Source organism: Brachycentrus maculatus, unplaced genomic scaffold, assembly GCF_059751285.1.
Source record: "Brachycentrus maculatus isolate JH-2025_06_01 unplaced genomic scaffold, ASM5975128v1 h1tg000367l, whole genome shotgun sequence".
In the NCBI taxonomy this organism is placed as follows: domain Eukaryota; kingdom Metazoa; phylum Arthropoda; class Insecta; order Trichoptera; family Brachycentridae; genus Brachycentrus; species Brachycentrus maculatus.
In genome coordinates, this window is record NW_028281116.1 from 256,110 (window position 1) to 277,162 (window position 21,053).

Here is a 21,053-nt window from a genome sequence, read left to right on the forward strand (position 1 = left end):
ATATAGCACTACGTATAGTTTAATGAATACTTGTTAATTATTGTTTGTCACGAGTCATGCAATCGTGGATAATATGGCAGGTGACATCATGCATTTCGTATTTACCTACCCACCTCCGTTTTCCAATAAATAGCTCTTTTATACAAAGTGTCGTAATTTAATGACTTTGTGGAAGACGGAGGGAGGGTACACAACTTTATTGCGTAATACTCAAAGTTCCTTCGACCAAAGGTGGCTCATGTTTGATTTTATCAACCATAAAACACGTTTATATTGTTCTTTATTGTTATATATTTAATTGTAAAAGGCTCTTGTGCCGTATAAATAAATAAATAAATAAAATAAATCAAAATAAAAAAAAATCTTTTGATGTGTTTCTTTCTTTATGATCTTGTAATTCTATGTATGTTTGTTATGAAGTGTGTTGTTGGTGATTTGTGTATCGTTTTATTGAAAAGTGTTATATTATTGGCGTTTTGATTATTATTCGTCCGCCTCCGCAGTGTAATGGTCAGCACGCTTGGCTACCGTTCTGGAGGTCCCGGGCTCGATTCCCGGGGGGGTCAAATTAATAAAAGTGATTTTTTCACACTAATATTAATTCAATATTACCCTGGACTGATACCTGAAGCGGAGGGCTGATCACCTTTCCTTCGTGTGTTAACGATCAAGATAACACTGTGTTTGTATAATGCAGTGCCCTATGCACCATTGGGGTGTGGATAGGGGTTTGAATTGATTATTTACGATAAAAAATATCTTTAATGAAATTTCTTTGAATATAAATACACATTATAACTGATTCGGCAGTCACTTTGTGGCAATATCTATCGATTTAAATAAATGTTTTGCTTAGTAAATACCACTTAATTATTTAGTGTATTCACCAAGTAAAACTTAAATAATAAGCCGTTTTTTTCTGATTTTAACTGTCCTCGGTTTGGTAATGAAAGGGGGTCTACTACATCCTGAAGACGGATGTGTTATACTCACACATTGGTTTCAGTTGGTTGACCAGTTCGTCCTTGGTCCATTCCTTCTTGTCTCCCCATAGCGCTAAGCTGGGGGTTATGACGGCTAGCTTGTTGTCGTCTGGATATGGCACGTTCAAGTAATGCACAAGAACAATGTCGGGGTTCTGAAAAATACAAACGTAGATCAATTTCAACGCTCCTAGAATAAGTTACCTTACATTTTTTAATCAATATTTTTTTAGCGCCCATTGAAAAATAATGATTAGCAGAATGGAATTATTTATGAGACTTGTGATAAGTACGTTTAATTTATGAATATAAATAGTCGTTTATTTTATATCTTAAATCTCCTCATATAGATTTACAAGTCAACAAGTTACAAGTTACAAGTTAATTTATAAAATAATTTCAATTTTAGTGTATTAATAAAGAAATTTTATTGTCCCACCGCATGCCCAGATCTGATACAGAAGCATCTAGGCTTCCTGACAGATCTGCTCTTGCAAAGCAATATAATTTTTAAAAACTAAGTTGCGAAATTTATTGAAAATGTGAAACAACATAAAATTGTATCCCGATTTTATTGTGAATTTACATTTAAAAGCTTTCAATATACTTGTCACTGCCAATCTAAATAAATACAAGTTTGTAAATCCGTCACCAAATTTTCTAGAAGTACCCCGGTGTAGGCGGTGAAAGTGATTAGTATTTAGTTGAGTTAGTCAGTTAGATCCGATTCCGACCCGACGTTGGCCGGTACATAGATGCCCACAACCCCGACCAGCACAGCAGACAGCAGAGAAATAAAGAAATGTATTTGCCTCGAGTACTGCCTATCAATTACACTTTTTAGCTAGTAAAGCGCCTTTCCCTTAATTTGGATAAAAAATAAGCAATACTGACTTTCCACGGTCGAAATAATCGACTGCCTGAAGTTATTTGATGAATATTGATACACACAGTATACGCCCACAGAACACAATGCCTTCCGTTATCTCTCCTTGGAGTCATAATTCTGAATACGTAATCATGAAGCTACTCCCCCATTAGGCCGCTCGAATAATTCACTATTACCATGTGAATTATGCCATAGATAAACAGTAAATAATGAAGTAATTACCTGCAGCAGCCAGTAGCATCTTCGGTGGAAAGTAGGCAAGATGGCGGAGTGGACGTAACACCCATAAATACACTGAAACACAAGAAAATAGTATCATATTAATGGGAGTAACATACTCAAATTGATTTTTTTACTACCACAAAAAATGAATTCAAGCAAAATGTCATGAGAGTGCTAACTGAGCAAGATGCGATTGCGGAAAATCTGTGTTGAAAAGTCGAATGGTGAGCAAATTGTCCTCTCAGGATCTTTAAAAACTATGCTCCTCTGCACTGTATGTATGTTCCTACTAAAATCATTCACCACACACACACACATACACACACACGCTCTTGCACAATGCTATATAGATTACTTATGTACGAGTACATGACAGTTTTTTTTTAATTACTTTTAAGTGAAAACCTGTAATTGGAATTTTATTTTATTTAATTGTATTATATTTTGTTATTTTTTGTAAATATTCTGTTAGTTTTCCAATAAATAAATAAATAAATAAATACCGAGTTGAAGATATGAGCGGAACATAGAGACGGTTGAAGACTAACCATGACAGAAGCAAATCAATTATCGTACAGATTACAACCCACGAAGAAGATTAACGGAAAATTTTAGTATGTAAAAATTATATTTCGCATTTTTATTTATTTAAAGACTTATTCAGAGGACGAAGAGAACCTGATCATATTGTGAACCAGGTTACCTACTCCGTTTCCCACCTATTCACCTTAATACGAATATTTTATAGTTTAAAATTTATTACATATCTATCCCTGAACATATCAAGGTGCTTGTCGAAACGGGTTGGAGAAAAGTACCCAATTATTGTAAATGCAGTTTATTGGTAAAATTCCATTTTGAATTTTTTGGTAATGTATAAAAAAAACAAAATTATTGGATAAAATTCCACGTTTATTTTCATATGTTTATACAATGATATATCGCTCACTACTTTCAAGAACGTCATAAATCAAAAAACTTGATTTTTCAGGAGAACGTTTTTAAAGTTTAAAAATATAATACAATGTATTTAAAATAAATATCAAGCCACTTATTTAACTTTTTACTGCGCAACAGATCTTTTTAGGTTAAACTTGAAGGTTTTTTCTCCATTTGAAAAATAACTAGTTTATTTTAAAAAAAAATAATTAAACAATACCTTTTCTTCAAAATGCAAAAACAACACTTTCTGCCCTGTAGCGGGTAAATATTAAGTTTAAAATATGCCTCTTTTGCTGGGATGTAGTAAATTTTCTGGGCATTACGAAAACATGCATAACTGAAAATTGACGGGTTTTGATTTATGACGTTCTTGAAAGGAGTGAGCGATATAATGTGACGCGTTTTGTCTTATCAAGACATTATCAAACTGACTTAAATATATGTAAAATGTCCATAAGTATATACTAATTATTTATTCATAACCCTTATCCGCACCTAATGGTGCATAGGGCACTGCATCAAATTGACGACAGTGTTATCTTGATCTACTTACATGAAGGCAAGGTGATCACTCTTGCGCTTCAAGAACCAGTCCAGGGTAATATTAAATAAATATTACAGTGTTATAACTAATTACTAATATTTATTTTCACCTCCCCCCCTGGGAATCGAACCCGGGACCTCCAGCACGGTGGCTTAACACGCTGACCATTACACCACGGAGGCGGACAATTATTATTATATTATTGTTAGTATATAAGTGCATTTTACAAATATTGAAGTCGGTTTGATAATTTCATTGATTGATTGAAAAAATAAAATAAAAATTTAATAAATTAATAAAATAAAGAAACAGCTCCTACCCTATTCAATCTTCAACGTCTCAAGGACCCAATTCTAAAATTTAGAATAAGCTTCACAGACGGTGTTTGAAAATGGTGCGGAATGGATCGAAACACTTGTTACAGTAGATTTTAAGAAATAGTGGTATTTACTTAGTAAAACATAAATTAAAAACATTTTGATAATGTCTTGGTTAGACAAAACGCGTCACATTATTTAGTAAAATTCAATAATTTTGTTTTATTTTGGATACATTACCAAAAAATAGTTAAAAACAAAGTTTTAGTTTCTTGAATGTTTTCCTTAGATACTTTGTGGCACATTTTATAAACTTTATAAAATTAATTAACCTTGTTTTAAACTTTATAAAATAAAACAACATTGTTTAAAATTATGGAAGTTTTTTTAAATCATATTTTCATATGGTGTACGGAGTGCGTGGAAGTTTTTGGTAAGGGAAGGGTAATTAACTATGAGTATTTCAATGTTTTAGAATTTAGTACATAAACCCTGATGATGACAAGGTTCTTGTCGAAACCGGTTGGTAAAGTGTACCAATAAAAAGCGGTTAAAAAAAGTTGTTTTATTTTATAAAGTTTAAAACGTGTTTTATATTATCCACTGACACTTCGTGATGGAATTGCATTTTTAATATATTATTAGATTAAAACCAATATTTTTAGCTTATGTCTGATGATGTCGGTAACCAGTGTGATGATGTCGTAAACCAGTCTGATGATGACGGTAACGACAAAACCCGGTCGCTGGTCAAATAAAAATAAAGTGGAAAAGCTAAAAATATTGGTTTTAATCTAATAATATATTTAAAACATGTGTTTGATTTTGTTGCTCGTTTCGTCAATGGTGGTCATAAATTGAAAGCGTTGATTGAAGCTGCTTATCCAATTTTCTAACATTATCGTCAGTTTCGTCTGTCTTCCCCGCCCTGTCTGGGTGAGGCGGGTACCGGGGGCGTCATGCATTATTCACATCACAAGCGTTGTTCTATTCTCTCAACTGCTCCAATCACATCAGCAGATGTGTGTCTCGGCTAATGGTTTCAGCGGTGGCGCAAATCAAGCCCGGAATCGGATCGAGAGCAAACCGAATACATCGTGAATTGTTAAACAGCTTCATTACGGATAGCTCTCAAAGGCTATTGATAGAGATTCAAGGAAAATTTCATTAAACTTTTATAAAACAATACTAAAACTTTGTTAACTTTACAAAATTAATTGACTTTGTTTTTACCACTTTTTTTATTAATACAATGCGGTTTTGACAAGAACCTTGTCATCATCAGGGTTTATTTTAATTCAAAAACATTAAAATCATTAAAATACTATGACCAAAAAATTCCACACACTCCGTAAAAATCCTAAATATTATTTTTTTTAAACTTTCCTTTTTTTTAAAAAAAGAGGAGATTGCCTGCTCCAATTTACTTTTTTTAACATCAACCGATTTCTAAAGCAGTGGTATGTTCTGCAAGTGAGACGATATTTGGTAAATTAATGGATAGATATGCAAAAAGTACTATGCTGTTAGTATGTAATCTTCTTACTGGCGCAGTAATTGTCTTGACGACAATGCTAGTAAAAAAACAAAGAGCACAGTAACAAACCAATACTTACAACATTTTGAGTGTGTCCAAATACTTGTTCACAAATCTGGATTATCTCCAATTACAGGAGTTATTTTCATATTATTTTTTATGAGATATCAAAAAATAATAAGAAAAATAACTATAATTTGAGATAATCTAGTTTTGTGAACAAGTATTTGGACACACTCCAAATGAAAATAAATAAACTAGTCAAATTATAAGCTAAAATAATAAAAATTAAAATGATGTTTGCTGGCGTTTCTCCTGTATGTGATTATAAACCAGGATTCGGACCTCACATACTCATATAAGAGTTTCTGCTTGATAAAAAGCTTCTTTACATCTCACCAATAGATGTCTCTAGTGAAGTTCTAGTGATTCAAGAACAAGGTCTCTAAATTGGTTCATATATACAGAACTTCCAAGAATTTGAGTAGTGTGATTGTCAATAATGTGTAGAATTGGTAAATGTTACACGTGTGTAAAGTGATGAACACTTAAACCAGCCTATGACGGCCGTCAGCCCCGTAAATGCCCAGACTTCCATATTCTTCTTCATCTTTGATGAGATGTAAAAAAATAAACCAATACTTTGTTTGAATGATTGACCACAAAATCAATACAAAAATATTTTTTATTTAATTAACGAAAACCTATAGCCTAGTATACTTAGTCTAGAATACAAAATAAAGAAGGGTATAATATCAAAATGGGGTCCCTGGACCCCGTATCATTTTTACGACATCACACGTTAGCTAGCAATCTGAAGCCAAGAGACAAAAGAGCGAGCAAGTGTTGTATTAAAAAATAATTTATTTTATCTGTGTCGTGTACTCGTATTCACCCCCTGGGTGTATTTTGTGGCTATGATAAATCGCCGAGGCCCCGTTCCTTGTGCGCCCCCCCCCCCCCCACCATCCGGGAGCTCAAGGATAAACACATTTATCCGAGGCGATATTTCGTCGGCCGGAAAGTAAAAAATGGATACGAACTTCGTCAATTTTTCCCGTGACGATTTGGATGGCACCGAGTTCGGTAATTTATGGATGTCGCGTGATCAACTTTTTCACTGACATTCGTCTTGGTGATGTGTCCTGTCATACCCGGACGTGGTTCTGCACAAAATGCCCAACAAACACATACTCATATGGGCGAGTAAAACCATAATGTTATTGTCATGTTATTATCAATGATATTATTTATTGATTCGGCATTAACTTTGTGGAATGATTATTTTATTAAAATTAAACATTGTCGTCAAGATAAAGGGGATTATTTAAGTGTTTAATTTTAATAAGATTATTATCAATGGTTTATATTGACATTTTCAGGTGGATATCCAAAGCAATGATATTTACATATAACGTATTACACGTTGCTGGAGTTCAATCTGGTTAAATGGAAAATATTTTTTTTTAAATAAGAGCATACATTTTAAATTTATTTTATTTAACAATGCTTTGATGCAATGAAAATATTTTTTTTATGAAAAACAATGATATTAAAAACATTGAAAATGACAGCATATTGTCCGAATGAAAATAAAAATATAAAGTACAATCTTCACTTATTTATTCAAGTAACAGGCAACATCACTCTTATTAATATTTATTTGTTATATCAAAAGTTGTTTATTTGACCAAATTATGGAATAGTTTTTTGGCAAAATACCTTAAATAGGTTTTTCAAACCTTATTATATTATCAATACATTTAAACAATAAATTCATCAAGTAAATAATCAAATGTATACGGTTTGAGATAAATAAAACTTTAAAAGGCATAAACAGCGTGTTCTCACAACGTTAAAATGACTCCGGTAATGTACTTGTTTGATCATATGTGTTTATTTAAATTTAATCATCATTCACTTCAATGTGAACGTAGATTTCACGGTTAATTCCATGTTAATTAAATACATCTAATAATTAATATGTCTAATAATTAACCCTCCCTTCAATATTCTTGCCATCCTTAGAGGGGTCTTACTAATCGTATAAAATTGTGTATTTAAAAAAAAAATAAGCAAAATTGTATCATTGCAAAGATATGAGATATATTGGCTCATGGATTATAACATGATTAAACGCGAAATGTGTGTATGTATAAATATCTATTTAAATCTATTTTTTCCTTCGGAATTTCGTATTTGTGGTTGGACGTTTATCGCAAATCTCTGTCTTTCTGAAACTCGCCTTCTCCAAAACAAAGTTCAGCAAAGCATTTTCCGAAACTTTTTAACGTTGGGCGTCCTGCCTAAACATTTTCCATACTAAGTTGGGTGCGTACTTTAGAATCGTGTTTATGGACTTAATATAATTTTGACTGATTAATGAAGTTGACATCGCCAAGTTCCGGAAATTGACGCAGGAGTGTAAGAAATTCGTGAAACTTTTCAATAAATCCTCAAACTCCATTTGTACACGTTTCAAAACTTTAAAAACATGTTTTCTGGCGATTTATCATGTACCTGAATACAAATTTATGCCTATAGAGGGTTATTTATTACCCTCTATGGCCATTATTATATGCATATGGTATATATCCATATAACTTTCGAAGGCATGACCTAGGTGATGTTGTATATGATAGAATGACCTACAACCTGAGGACGAAGAGAGGTGACCCTATAAAAACGATAAGTTGGGATGGAGCAAGGAAGAAGAAGAAATATACGGAAATATTTATACATTAATAAATTCATTACTTTAAAAAATAATAAAAGTACGAAAAAAACGAACGATGGTTCGATGTCTAATGCTTAAACATAATAATAGCTTTTAATAATAGTATGAATATCTCACTCTTAGTCACTCGCTTGGCAGTTATAATTCATAGCCTATTCAATGTATTATGACTGTTTATCATAGTTCCTATTTTCACCTACTGACAAGAACCTGTGTAGTTCTCGAAACAAGTCGTTTATATAATACATAAATAAATGAAAAAAGTGTACACAAGTGTTTTATTTTTAAATTTAAATCATCATGCTTCTCCACCACATCAATGCTAAATCAACGAATAGTTCAACAAATTAAAAGCTCTTTCAGCATCGTTAACAATCAGAACGTGAAACAATATGTTCAAACGGTGTACCAGGAACGTATAAATCAACGCATAATTTCAGGATCCGTCATCATATGTAACAATCGGAATCAATGGGTAATCTGATGTAAATTCCATCCAGTCTATACACCAATTTAGCTATAGATAATAACGGACTCTCTTAAACTTATTTTGATCTTTCTTTCTACTATGAGAGAATACTTAGGCTTACGGGTCTCCCAAATCATCGAATTACTCTCGAATTTACTTTAGTTTTCGTTTCGTTTCGATGGTGCGCCTGGAGAGTAGTTATTATTGTCTGACGACCAGTGTGTTAGTCCATTTAGCGTTATCCGAGGCCCACCACGGGGAGGAGAACTTACTTTACCTGGAGGATTTTCGGTTTCTAAACATATCAGCGACTCAATATTTGGAAACAATACTTTTATATTTTATCGTTTAATGTTTTACCAATATTTTGACCAAATTTTTAAAAATAATTTGAATGGATGTGATGTGATAACTAAAAACCATAAGAAAAATAAATTAGTTCAGTTGATTTACAACATTTTTTCATGTGTGTGATTATAATCCAGGATTCAGACCTCACATACTAATAAGAGTTTCTGCTTGGTAAAAAGCTTATTTTCATCTCACCAATAAATGTCTCTAGCGAAGTTCTAGTGATTCAAGAATAATGTTTCAAAATTGGTTCACATACATAGAATTTCCAAGTAAATGATTTGTGTGGTTGTCAATAATGGGTAGAATTGGTGAATGTTACACGTTTGTAAAGTGATCACTTAAACCAGCCTATGACGGTCGTCAGCCCCGTAAATGCCCAGACTTCCATATTCTTCTTCATCTTTGATGAGATGTCAAAAAGTAATACTTCAGTTGAGTTTTCAAGAGTTCTTGGTACGCGAGCATTTTTAAAACACTGGTAGTATGCAAAAAAATGCCAACATTCTCCATACATTACTACCGACTAACTCTTAAAGCGGGATAGTCAATAGCTTGCAACTTAATTTTCTTTAAACCCAGGTAACATTTCGCATTGTTAAATTTTCGCTTAAAACACCGTTTTTCTATTGAAAAAATAATTTTTTCATGGAAATATATATTTACTTTTGAAAAGAAAAGAGAGGTTGGAAGGTAAGAAGTGAAGAAAATTATAGATATTTTTTACTAAAAAAAATATGCGCAGACAACACGTGTGGCTTCTCGGGCAGCCGGTCACGTAATGAATTTGTACATTTGAGAGTACACCTTTAATGATCATGAAATGTCAGGAAAATTTGTACCAGAAGATGATCTGTAAGTTTTCGTAACTAGTCGTGAATATAAATTAAACTCATTAAAGTGGTTTATTCAAGTGTTTAATTTTATTAAAATAATCATGTCATTCCACAAAGTTAATGCCGAATCAATAAATAATAAAAATGTCAGGAAGCCCACAACTTGAGCGTCTACATATTTTATGACCGACATTTGTGAATGTATTATTATAGACAGAGTAATACATTGAAGAGATTTTTTTTATTGTCGTGTTGAATTGCACCTATGACATAATGTATGCCAGTATGACGTGTTATAACTACACGAAGGAGCCAGACTACCTCCATAGAAGAAAAATTGCTACGTTACGAAACACTAACTATGATAGTACGCCTCGGAAAGTGAAGGCAAGCTCTTTGTTTTATCAAGTCGGAAATCAGGTTCCCGCTGCAAATAATAGAAAATGTCGATGTTTGCTTTTATTGTCTCTATCGTCATATCTGCCGCTTAACTGCCTCTGGAATTCCTATATTCCCGATTCCTGGCAACTTCCCAAACAGTCGGTGCATCTTCCAACCATGAAATGGCTTCCCGGCACCAAATCATTCAGGATTAGGACAAGGGCGAATTCATCTTTCGTTCAATCAAATACTGCGAATGGGGGGGGGGAATGCACCAATAACGTGATTTATTTTAACATGTATTTTTTATTTATTTTTATTTTTATTGTAACTGCAGACAATTGGTAGAATTCCATATTGAATTGTTGGGTAATACATCCAAAATAAAAAAAAGGTTTGTGGGATTGAATTCTACATTTATTTATGTATATGTTAATACGTGACGCGTTTCGTCTTCTTAGGACATAATCAAACACTGACTTAAAATATTTACAAAATGTTATTATATACTAGTGTTTGATAATGTCCTAAGAAGAGGAAACGCGTCACGTATTAACGTATACATAAATAAATGTAGAATTCAATCCAAAAAACCTTGTTTTATTTTGGATATATTCCCCAACAATGTATTTTTGAATTATGCTCTTCAAATTTTTTGCTGAATCCCGATTTTTTATAGCGAAAGTATCAGGTTTATAAGAAATGAATAATGGTTGGCAATTTTGGTGAAAATATAGATAGTTGCATTAAAACTGTTTTTTTTTTAACATATACGAATTTTGATGTATCGCTAAAGGTTTTTTCAGTGTATTATCATGTTCAATTTTTTTAATTATGTTGAGTAAAAATCGCTGAACATTTATTTATCTATAATATTTTACATTTATTTTTCGAATTTATAAAATCAATGAATTAAATGAACGGCAGCTCTTTATTAAAATACACTTAAACGTTGTTAATTAATTAACTCAATTGACATCATGTCACTTTCCGCAGGAGTAAGCAGAGAAATTAGAACGCCACGTCTATCAATCTTTGCAAATAAAACAATCTTCGCCTCTTCCATATTCATACGTCTGCTCACACATGCACACTGATTGTTCCGACTCCTGACTGAACCACTTTCAGGTATTTGAAATACTTGATCAGACCAAGTTTTCTTCGATCTTCCTCTGCTCCTATTTCCAACTGTTTTTTTCTTTTCCCAGCATTCACTCTTCTAAAAAAATGCCTGTCCTTTCCAATTATTCGAAATCATCTATCTGTTCCAAATACCCTAATTTACTACTGTTTTAAACCCAGATCTACATTAATCCCTTTTAAAAACCAAGACTTTGTACTTGTCAACATTCATCAGCAAATCACTTTCCTTGTACACATTATACACCTTTATACCAGCGCATGTAGGTCTTCTCTACTATCGGTAAGAAGCACTGCATCGTCAGCATACAAAAGGCAAAAGCAAACGCTATACAGTAGACATCATAATATCGTACAATGTGTTTTTTTTTCAAGTATGCATTTCGTTAATGTGTTAACACGTGTAAAAATACAGAGAACTCCAAACTTTTTTAAAGACTCGTAGACTCGTAGTAATTTCAACGTGAAAACTTCAGAGTTTGTAGGGTTCGTATTCATTAGCTCGCTGTAAGTGGGTTCCACTCTAGGGCCCGAGGAGGAATAAATGACCCTTTACCGGCGAGTTTTGCTAAAATTAACGTGGACATAAAAGCAAATGCACTATAAGATGCTGGGATTATGAATGAGTTTACTTAGAAGTTTGTGCATCATTACGTAGTTGAGAGAGATACCTAGCTGAGACTATTCCAGAATTAATTTTCTATTATAAAAACATTTTTATTTATTTACAACATTTTGAGTGTGTCCAAATACTTGTTCACAAAATCTGGATTATCTCTGTTGATTATCTCAAAATGTTGTAAATAAATTATCTGGTCAAATTATAAGCTTAATAATTAAAATGAAAATGGTATTTTCTGGCGTTTCTCATGTGTGTGATTATAATCCAGGATTCGGATCTCACATACTAATATAAGAGTTTCTGCTTAATAAAAAGCTTCTTTACATCTCACCAATAGATGTTTCTAGTTAAGTTCTAGTGATTCATGAACAAGGTTTCTAAATTAATTCACATATATAGAACTTCCAAGAATTTGAGTAGTGTGGTTGTCAATAATGGGTAGAATTGGTGAATGTTACACGTGTGTAAAGTGATCACTTAAACCAGCCTATGACGGTCGTAAGCCCCGTAAATGCCCAGACTTCCATATTCTTCTTCATCTTTGATGAGATGTCAAAAAATAATATTTTTATTTATGTTTTACATAGTAAATACTACTATTTGATACAGTGGTATTAACTAAGTAAAACATTAAAGAAAACACTTGTTTTTTACCACTTGAGTTTTATTATAGGCTACATGTTTCAGAAGTTAAACTTCCATCATTCAGGTCTGCATAGTAACTAAAATATAAAATATAAAATAATATAATAGATACTAATCACTCATTTCACTCCCATAAATTAAAATTATTACACCTTGTTCCATATAAAGGCCAAATTATGAATTATCTTGAAAATTTAGAAATACAAAAAAACCTGAATTCTAATAATAATTTATTAAATAATATATTGTTTCAAAATTCTTCGCCATTGCTTTCAATTTTTCCTTTGTTTTCAAACTCCGTTCCTTGACTAACCCCTTCCCCTTACTTTCCCCCTATCCTTATTTATAGAACAATTTTATATTTTATATTTTAGTTATTATACAGACCTGAATGATGGAAGTTTAGCTTCTGAAACATGTAGTCTATAATTAAACTCAAGTGGTAAAAAACGAAGTGTTTTCTTTAATTATTGTAACATGTCTTACCACAAAGTTAATGCCGAAACAATAAATAAAATAAAATATAAAATTGTTCTATAAATAAGGAGAGGGGAAAGTGAGGGGAAGGGGTTACTCAAGGGGCGGAGTTTGAAAACAAAGAAAAAATGGAAAGCAAAGGTGAAGAATTTTGAAACAATATATTATTTAATACATTATTATTAGAATTTAGTTTTTTTTGGATTTCTAAATTTTCAAGATAATTCCTAATTTGGCCTTTATACGGAACAAGGTGTAATAATTTTAATTTATGAGAGTGAAATGAGTGATAAGTATCTATGTCTTACCACAAAGTTGATGCCGAAACAATAAATAAAGTAAAATATTAATTAAAAATGAATAGATTTTACCACAAAGTTACTGCCGAATCAATTAATGAAAAAATAAAAACATTAATATTGCTTGTGTAAGACTTCTTTCATAGTATTGTATTTGCAAACAATTCAATTAGAACTCTTTAAAATTTTATTTTTAATATCAATTGGACGAACAGTGTTCGCGGCCAGCGCCATGTGTCGTATCGCGCCAACCCGAGCACTACTCGCGTGTTTCGACGTGTTTGCGTTTCATAAACAGCGGATCTGTGCTCGCGAGCTGTCACTTGACGTTTTTTGTCGAAAATTATTTGATAAATGACCAAATTTTTATTTTTATAATTGTAATTAGAGTATTATTTTAAATTTGAAATATTTTTTTGCATTTACCAATATATTATAATTACTAACTAACTAACTAACCATCACACCGCTTCCCCGCAGGGGTAGGTAGAGAGAATCGAACGCCACACCACTCTGTCTTTGCAAACATTCTTTGCCTCTTCTACATTCATGCATCTCCTCATACATACCCGACGATTATTACGACTCTATTATAATATATAATAGTAATTATAATTACTATTATAATTACTATTATAATTACAATTACAATTACAAGTATAATTACAAGTACAAATTTCTATTTTAATTACAAGTTCAAAAAATATATTAGACTATTATAATTACAATATTACAAAAAAAATTACATACAAAAATACAAATTACAAAAAAAATAGACTATTATAATTACAAGTACAAAAAATATATTATAATATGAATCCAAAAAAAGATCCCACTATGGCATGCGCTGTGTGAGTACCTACATCTTATTTTAGATTTTAATAAAAAGGCACTGGCAAAAATGCAATAGATTTCAAAAATAAATTTCGATTGAAAGTGCCAATATAAACAATAAATATTTGATTTTAGGAGAAAAAAATATTTAAAAAAAAAAGTTAGCAAATACTTATATATTATACGAGTTATACGTTTACACAAAGAAGGTACTTAGATCTGTTTTTTTTTTATACGAACATTATGTTTAATTTTTCCTATTATTTAATTTACATATTTTTTTATACCTTTTGTTGTATTTTTTAAATGGACAACTTTTAACTTTGGAAACTTTTTTTGTAAAATAATAATAAAACGCGATATTTTTTTTTAAACTGAGCATCAAGTGGTTAAAAAGCTGTTCAGATGTGTTATTTTTAAACTACTACTACTACCATCACGCCGTTTCCCCGCAGGGGTAGGCAGAGGATGGAACGCCACACTCTTCTGTCCTGACATACACTCCACGCCTCCTTCACATCCATACATCTAGTCATACATGCCCTCCGATTACGCAGACTTTTGACACTGCCAGATTTTAGGTTCTGATTGATCTGATCGTGCCAAGTCTTTTTCGGTCGTCCACGTTCTGTTTTCCCTCTCACATTCGCTACATATATTTTCTTAGTCATTCTCTCGTTATCCATTCGCTCCACATGTCCATACCACCGCAAAGAACTCTTCCTAATCTTTTCAATTATTCCTCGTTCAGCCTTACATTCCTTTCTTATATCGTCGTTTTTAATTCTGTCATACAATGATTTTCCACACATTCGTCTGAGGGAGCGCATTTCAACAGCGTTCACTCTGCTTTCATCTTTCCTTTGCCAGTTCCATGTTTTGCTTCCATACATTAGTGTCGGTACTAGCACGCCTTTGTGAACCGCTAGCTTGGCTTCCATGGACATATTTTTACTCACAATCACTCTGTTCAACGCACCATTTATTCTATTCCCTGCATTCACTCTTCTCTCAATATCCTTATCCACTTTCCCATCCCTTGTGAACATGATTCCTAGATATAAAAATTCTTGCACCTGTTCTAGGGAATTATTATTTTTAAACGAAATGATGAATAAACATTTTAGGATTTCACTCAGGTTTTTGTAATAATTAATGGTTTATTAAAGATAGCAAATATAGGTCGGAATTCCTGCAACCAACGCGGTTATACTGCTAAAAGGGTTGCCAGTAATAAAGACAAATAGTACTTAATTAGTTTTAACTAAGGGAGAGTAAAAAGAACTAATTACACGGTACTTTAAAAAAACTGTGATGAGTTTGTCTGATCATTTTATTTCGCGTGATTTTAGATGATGATTAAAATTAAATATGGCGCAGAATACAACTTGATTGCAGGAAATATTTTTAAAAGTAACGGTTTGATTAAATATATACTTATGTACATACTTACATACAATTTCGTTTTGTGGTTTATTTATCGAATATACTTTTTCTCTCTTTTTATTACAAAATACTCATAAATTCTCAAATATTGTTAATTTTGTTTTTGCTTCTATATTTTCCTCCATTCATTATTTTTTCAATCCAGTATTCCTATTTACGTGTTTAAAAAAAAAACACAAATACTAATACCTGCTAGATAACAAATATATACAAGTACACAAATTAACATACATATTTATAAATTAAATTGTATTTTAAAATGACTATAGTTTTGAATTTTCTTCTATTGTTATTGTGTGTGTGTTATGGATTTCTGGGTATTTAAAGGGTTTATGACCTATCTGGAACAACGGATTAAGTGATCACTTTACACACTTGCAACATTTACTATTCTATACATGATTGACAACCACATTACTTAAATTTTCGGAACTCCTTGATATATTGCCTTTTATGTAGCAGATGCTCTTTTATTTTTATGCAAGATCTTAACCCCAGATTATTTTCACATACTGGGAAACGCCTGAACACTTGATTTAAAATTCTTAGGTAGGTTTTAATTTGAGCGGTTATTTTTTTTAACAAAAAATACCGTAGAACGGGGCTAATTGAACTTTGATCTATTACTTGAGCCCAGTACAAAAAAAATAATCTGTATTTGGTCTACAATAATGAAGGTATGAGTGTCACCTGTCAAGGAAACAATGAATCATGTCGATACGTTCATTATTGTATACCAAATACAGATCTTTTTTTTTGTACTGGGCTCAAGTAACACGTCAAAGTTCAAGTAGCCCCGTTCTATGGTACACGATTTGTTTTTCATGGGTACTAAGCCGACATTCCAGGATGACAGAAAGGCGAATAGGTGGGTACCAGTTATTTTCATACAAAAAAGGTAATACTAATATCATGATTTGTTTTTCAAGGTAACTAAGTCGACATCACAGGATGGCAGAAAGGCGAGTAGATACGTCACTATTTGAATCCAATTTATGAAGTAACGACAAAGTCGTGATGTGGTCGTATATTATACAACGTGCACTTGGAAAATGGAAAATATGGTTTTAAATATGGTGCCATCCCGATATTGAGTGCCTTTATACGGCCCATTGGAACAATCCGCGCTCGGATATCGCCTGTTAGGTAGTAAAAATGTGGAAATATCAAAAACAAACAGTGGGAAATGGCCATATTCGGCACTCGCGGCCCCATATTCCACATGCGGATGATGTGTGGAGTTATGCGGGGGGAAGCAGCGTGCAGTGAGCACGAAAGAACTAATGGGAGACGTATAAAATTCAAATATTATTAATAATGAATTTAATTTAATTAACAGTCCTATTTTTGACATGTTTCCAATTCCTATTCCTAGAAAAAAATCCACACAGTAGGTGTGTGTGCTGCACTTTACGAATGCGCGCGCGGCTTCATACTGTTTTTGGACGATTCCATTTGCAGCTCACAAGTTGTCGTCCGGAGTGGATGTATTTGCTGTGCAATGCTCAATAAAAGGAACATTTAGGAGTTTTTCCCGTTTTTTAAATCACATTTTTTAATCACATTTTCATATGGTGTACGGAGTGCTAAATTTTGGTATCGTAAGGGAAGGGTAATTAACTATAACCTAACAATGACGTATAAAATCTTTCGTAAGTAAATTAATTAGAGCGGCAAATAATTACTAAAGTAACACTCCCGTTATCATTCATCGTTCACTTTGTGTAATACCACTTTAAAAAACACTACTTTGTGACTGCCAATTTAGACCACTTTTCGAGTTTATTAATGTAAACACGACTAGTTTCAAGAACCATGAATGTTCTCATTCAAGAGTGAAAACACAAAATAAAATTATTGTTTTTTTCACCTGTTGATGAGAACATTTGTGGTTCTCGAAACACGCCGTGTTTACATAAATGAACTCGAAAATTGATATGATTTAAGAAAATTATTTTTATACTTTAGTTACATATTAGCGTAGATACAAAAGTTCTTATGTAAAATTGGAATATTTAATACACCTTTGATTGATTGATTCAGCGGTCACCTTATAGTAATATCTATGCATTTTTAACTTAAATTTTACTTGGTATTTACCACTTTTTATTGTGACACGTGTTTTGCTGCATTCCGCATCATTTTTAAACACGAATGTTGTGTTTGAAAATTACAATTTTAAATTTAAGAAGCAAACTTTTTAATTTAACGAAAGATAAAAATATAAAAGTTCTTAACCTCTTCATCCTTACAATAATAAAACGCACACTCGTATTGTATGCTTGCAATATGTTTAACTTACCTCAGTCCCCTGAACCTTGAGCTTCATGTGGTCTTCTCTCGTGGTCTTCCCATCCTTCCTCTTCTTCCAGCAATACCCATCTCTCCTGTACCGCACCTTCTTCCTGCTGTACAGCAACATGCACCCACTCTTCGGTCTGCAACAAAGGACACAAAATGTTTATTTATTATTTTTTTTTATTTGTTCGGGAATTGTACAGCTTTACATTTTAAAAAAAAGTATATAATAAACAATAGTTACATTAACAATAACAAACGTAACATAACATTAACGAAAATAGTTACATTAATAAAAATAAAGCCAATTAAATAATTCCACATTTTTGTTTTAACAACTATTAAAAAACATTCAGAGATAAAAAAGGGTCTGGTATAAAAAAAATAGATTTTGCAGGAAGAAAAAGGAAAGGAGAGGAATTAATGAGGGTGGTTAAAGGATTTTCATTTCTAGGTAAGAATATCAAAAATAAAAATATATTTTTATATATACATACATACATATACATACACATACATACACACATACATACATACATACATATATATATATATATATATATATATATATATATATATATATATATATATATATATATATATATATATATATATATATATATATATATATATATATATATATATATATATATATATATATATATATATATATATATATATATATATATATATATATATATATATATATATATATATACATACACATAAGCCAAATATGTCATTAATTTGAATTCAATACAAAAGCTATCGTTTCGTTTTCATGTACAAGATAATTTATATTAATTGAAAAATAAACTTTAACAATAATAAAACACTCTCCTTATTATCGTTATTCATTATTAGAGGTATCCTCTCTTACAGTCTCTTGAAGAGTTAGTACCTACTTAGAATTTGTTATGTGAAGTTACGTAAAGTTAAGCAAGTCCAAGTTGAGTAAAGGTACAATAGTTTAGGTTTAAAAGTCGTACTATAAAAAATATTAAAAACATAAATGAAAGAGGTGAATTTTTAATCAACTCTTTTAGAGTTATCCTCTCTAAAAGTCTCTTTAAGAGTTTCGAAGAAACTCGTCGTTATTCATTATTCACTTTGTGTTATATTACCATACCAAAAAATTACAATGCTTTTATATATGCACAAAGTATTAAATAATAATATTTTATAGTATTAAGTACGGTCGCTGTTCGAGTACCTTTAATTTTTATTCTTAGCCATCAAATATTAATAACCTTAAAAAAACTGTAAAATCACTAAGCCACAGATTTAAAAAAAATACTAGGTTCATCGTAGTATTTAATTTTTAATAAACCAAATAATATTTATATAATTTATAAAGTCGGACACAGGATTATTCGCCCTACTGATGAGATGTAATTTTTTTATGTGTCTCTTCTGGGATGCTCAGACTTCCAAATACATTTTTAATTTAATGTTTTGTTTAGTAAATACCACTATATCATTAAATCTACTGTGACACGTGTTTCGATGCATTCCGCATCATTTTTAAACACCGTAAATGATGCGGAATGCATCAAAACACGTGTCACAGTAGATTTTAAGAAATAGTGGTATTAACGAAGTAAAACATTAACTAAAAATGGATAGATTTTACCACAAAGTGACTACCGAATCAATAAATGAAATTCCAAATACATGTTTCATATCAAGTTGAGACACAGTTTTCAATAAGATTCAGTATTTTTTAAATTTACAATTTTGTACTTTTAGCGAGACTCCTACAAGGATGATAGAAACGTTGATGGGAGGGTCAATATAATACGGTTAACCACAAAAATGTTTATAATTATTATTCTATTATTAAAAACATTGTTAATTTTTTGATATGGTAATATAACATTTTTCTAAGCGGAATTACACAAAGCAAACGACGAATGATAAGGCGAGCGTCATAATTATTTTAACTGCGATCGTGAAAATGTATGTTCATATTTAAATAAAGGATACGAGTACTTTGAATTGATTTTTTAAACACAAATTATTATAGGAGTACAAACCAGCGTTTAAACGTTATGATGAGAGAAAATGTTCGCGTAAATACACAATATTTATGCCTACACACATTCGTTTATCTTACACCATGAAACTAAGTACTGAAAATGGTAAATAATGCTGAAATAATGATATATTAACAACCGTCCCCCAAGATTATGAATAAGAGGGTAAAACTATCCTCGACTTCCCAACAAACTTGACATACCTAATTTCCCATCAACACTACCCCTGCCGCCGTCTCCGCGCCCCCTCACCCCCGACCATTACTTGAATAATCTCTACTTGAAACAGACACCCCTAAACCTAAGCATAAACAATATGAGAGCGCACGTAATTTTTGGGTGATACAAATGCGACCATGATATTTATACTTGTCACTATTATGATATGTTTTGTGAAATAGTAGTTTCGTTTAGTTTTTATTTTTATTTTAATAAATTACAAATATAAAAACAACTAACTTTACTGAAGGTTGTTGAGTCAAGAAAAGGACGTAGGTATTGCTAAGCATAAATGTAGCTTTTCATTTAGTAATACTCTTCTTATCATTCATCATTCAATTTGTGTAATATTCTAAAAAAAACTATGAATGATAAGAGAAGTGCTATATTACCTTGCCACAAAGTTAAAAATGCTTATAAAATTATTTATGTTTATGTTTTTTTACTCGGCTACCATTCTGGAGGTCCCGGAATAGGATCAAATAAATTAAGGTGATTTTTTTTTTCTCAAAAATTTATTCAATATTACCCTGGACTGAAGTGGAGGTACCTGAAGTGGTACCTGAAGTGGAGGGTTGATTACTTTTCCTTCATGTGTTAACCTGTCCGGGAGTATGGCCGTACATGTACGGCCATACCAAACTTTTCTCAAAGGAGTTTGGACGTACATGTACGGTCGATACAAAATATGATTTATGACACGATTTACATCAAAACATGTTAAAAACATGATTTATCGATATTTCGATAATTTTGATATAAATCATGTTTACTGATGTAAATATCTTGAAAGAGAAAACATGTTGCTTATAGCATCGAATATAATATA

The 21,053-nt window shown here is 31.7% G+C and overlaps 1 protein-coding gene across 1 annotated transcript in view; it reads right to left on the bottom strand.

Annotated features, from left to right (window-relative positions):
- Camta (Calmodulin-binding transcription activator) overlaps positions 1 to 21,053 on the bottom strand; it is a 328,860-nt gene that overhangs the window by 115,405 nt on the left and 192,402 nt on the right. Inside the window, exons 4-6 of the mRNA XM_088269893.1 lie at positions 17,974 to 18,109; positions 2,095 to 2,166; positions 994 to 1,138 (exon numbers count right to left, since the gene is read on the bottom strand). Of these exons, the coding sequence (XP_088126019.1) occupies positions 994 to 1,138; positions 2,095 to 2,166; positions 17,974 to 18,093 (337 nt within the window). The 5' untranslated portion in view covers positions 18,094 to 18,109. The remainder of the gene's footprint in view (positions 1 to 993; positions 1,139 to 2,094; positions 2,167 to 17,973; positions 18,110 to 21,053) is intronic.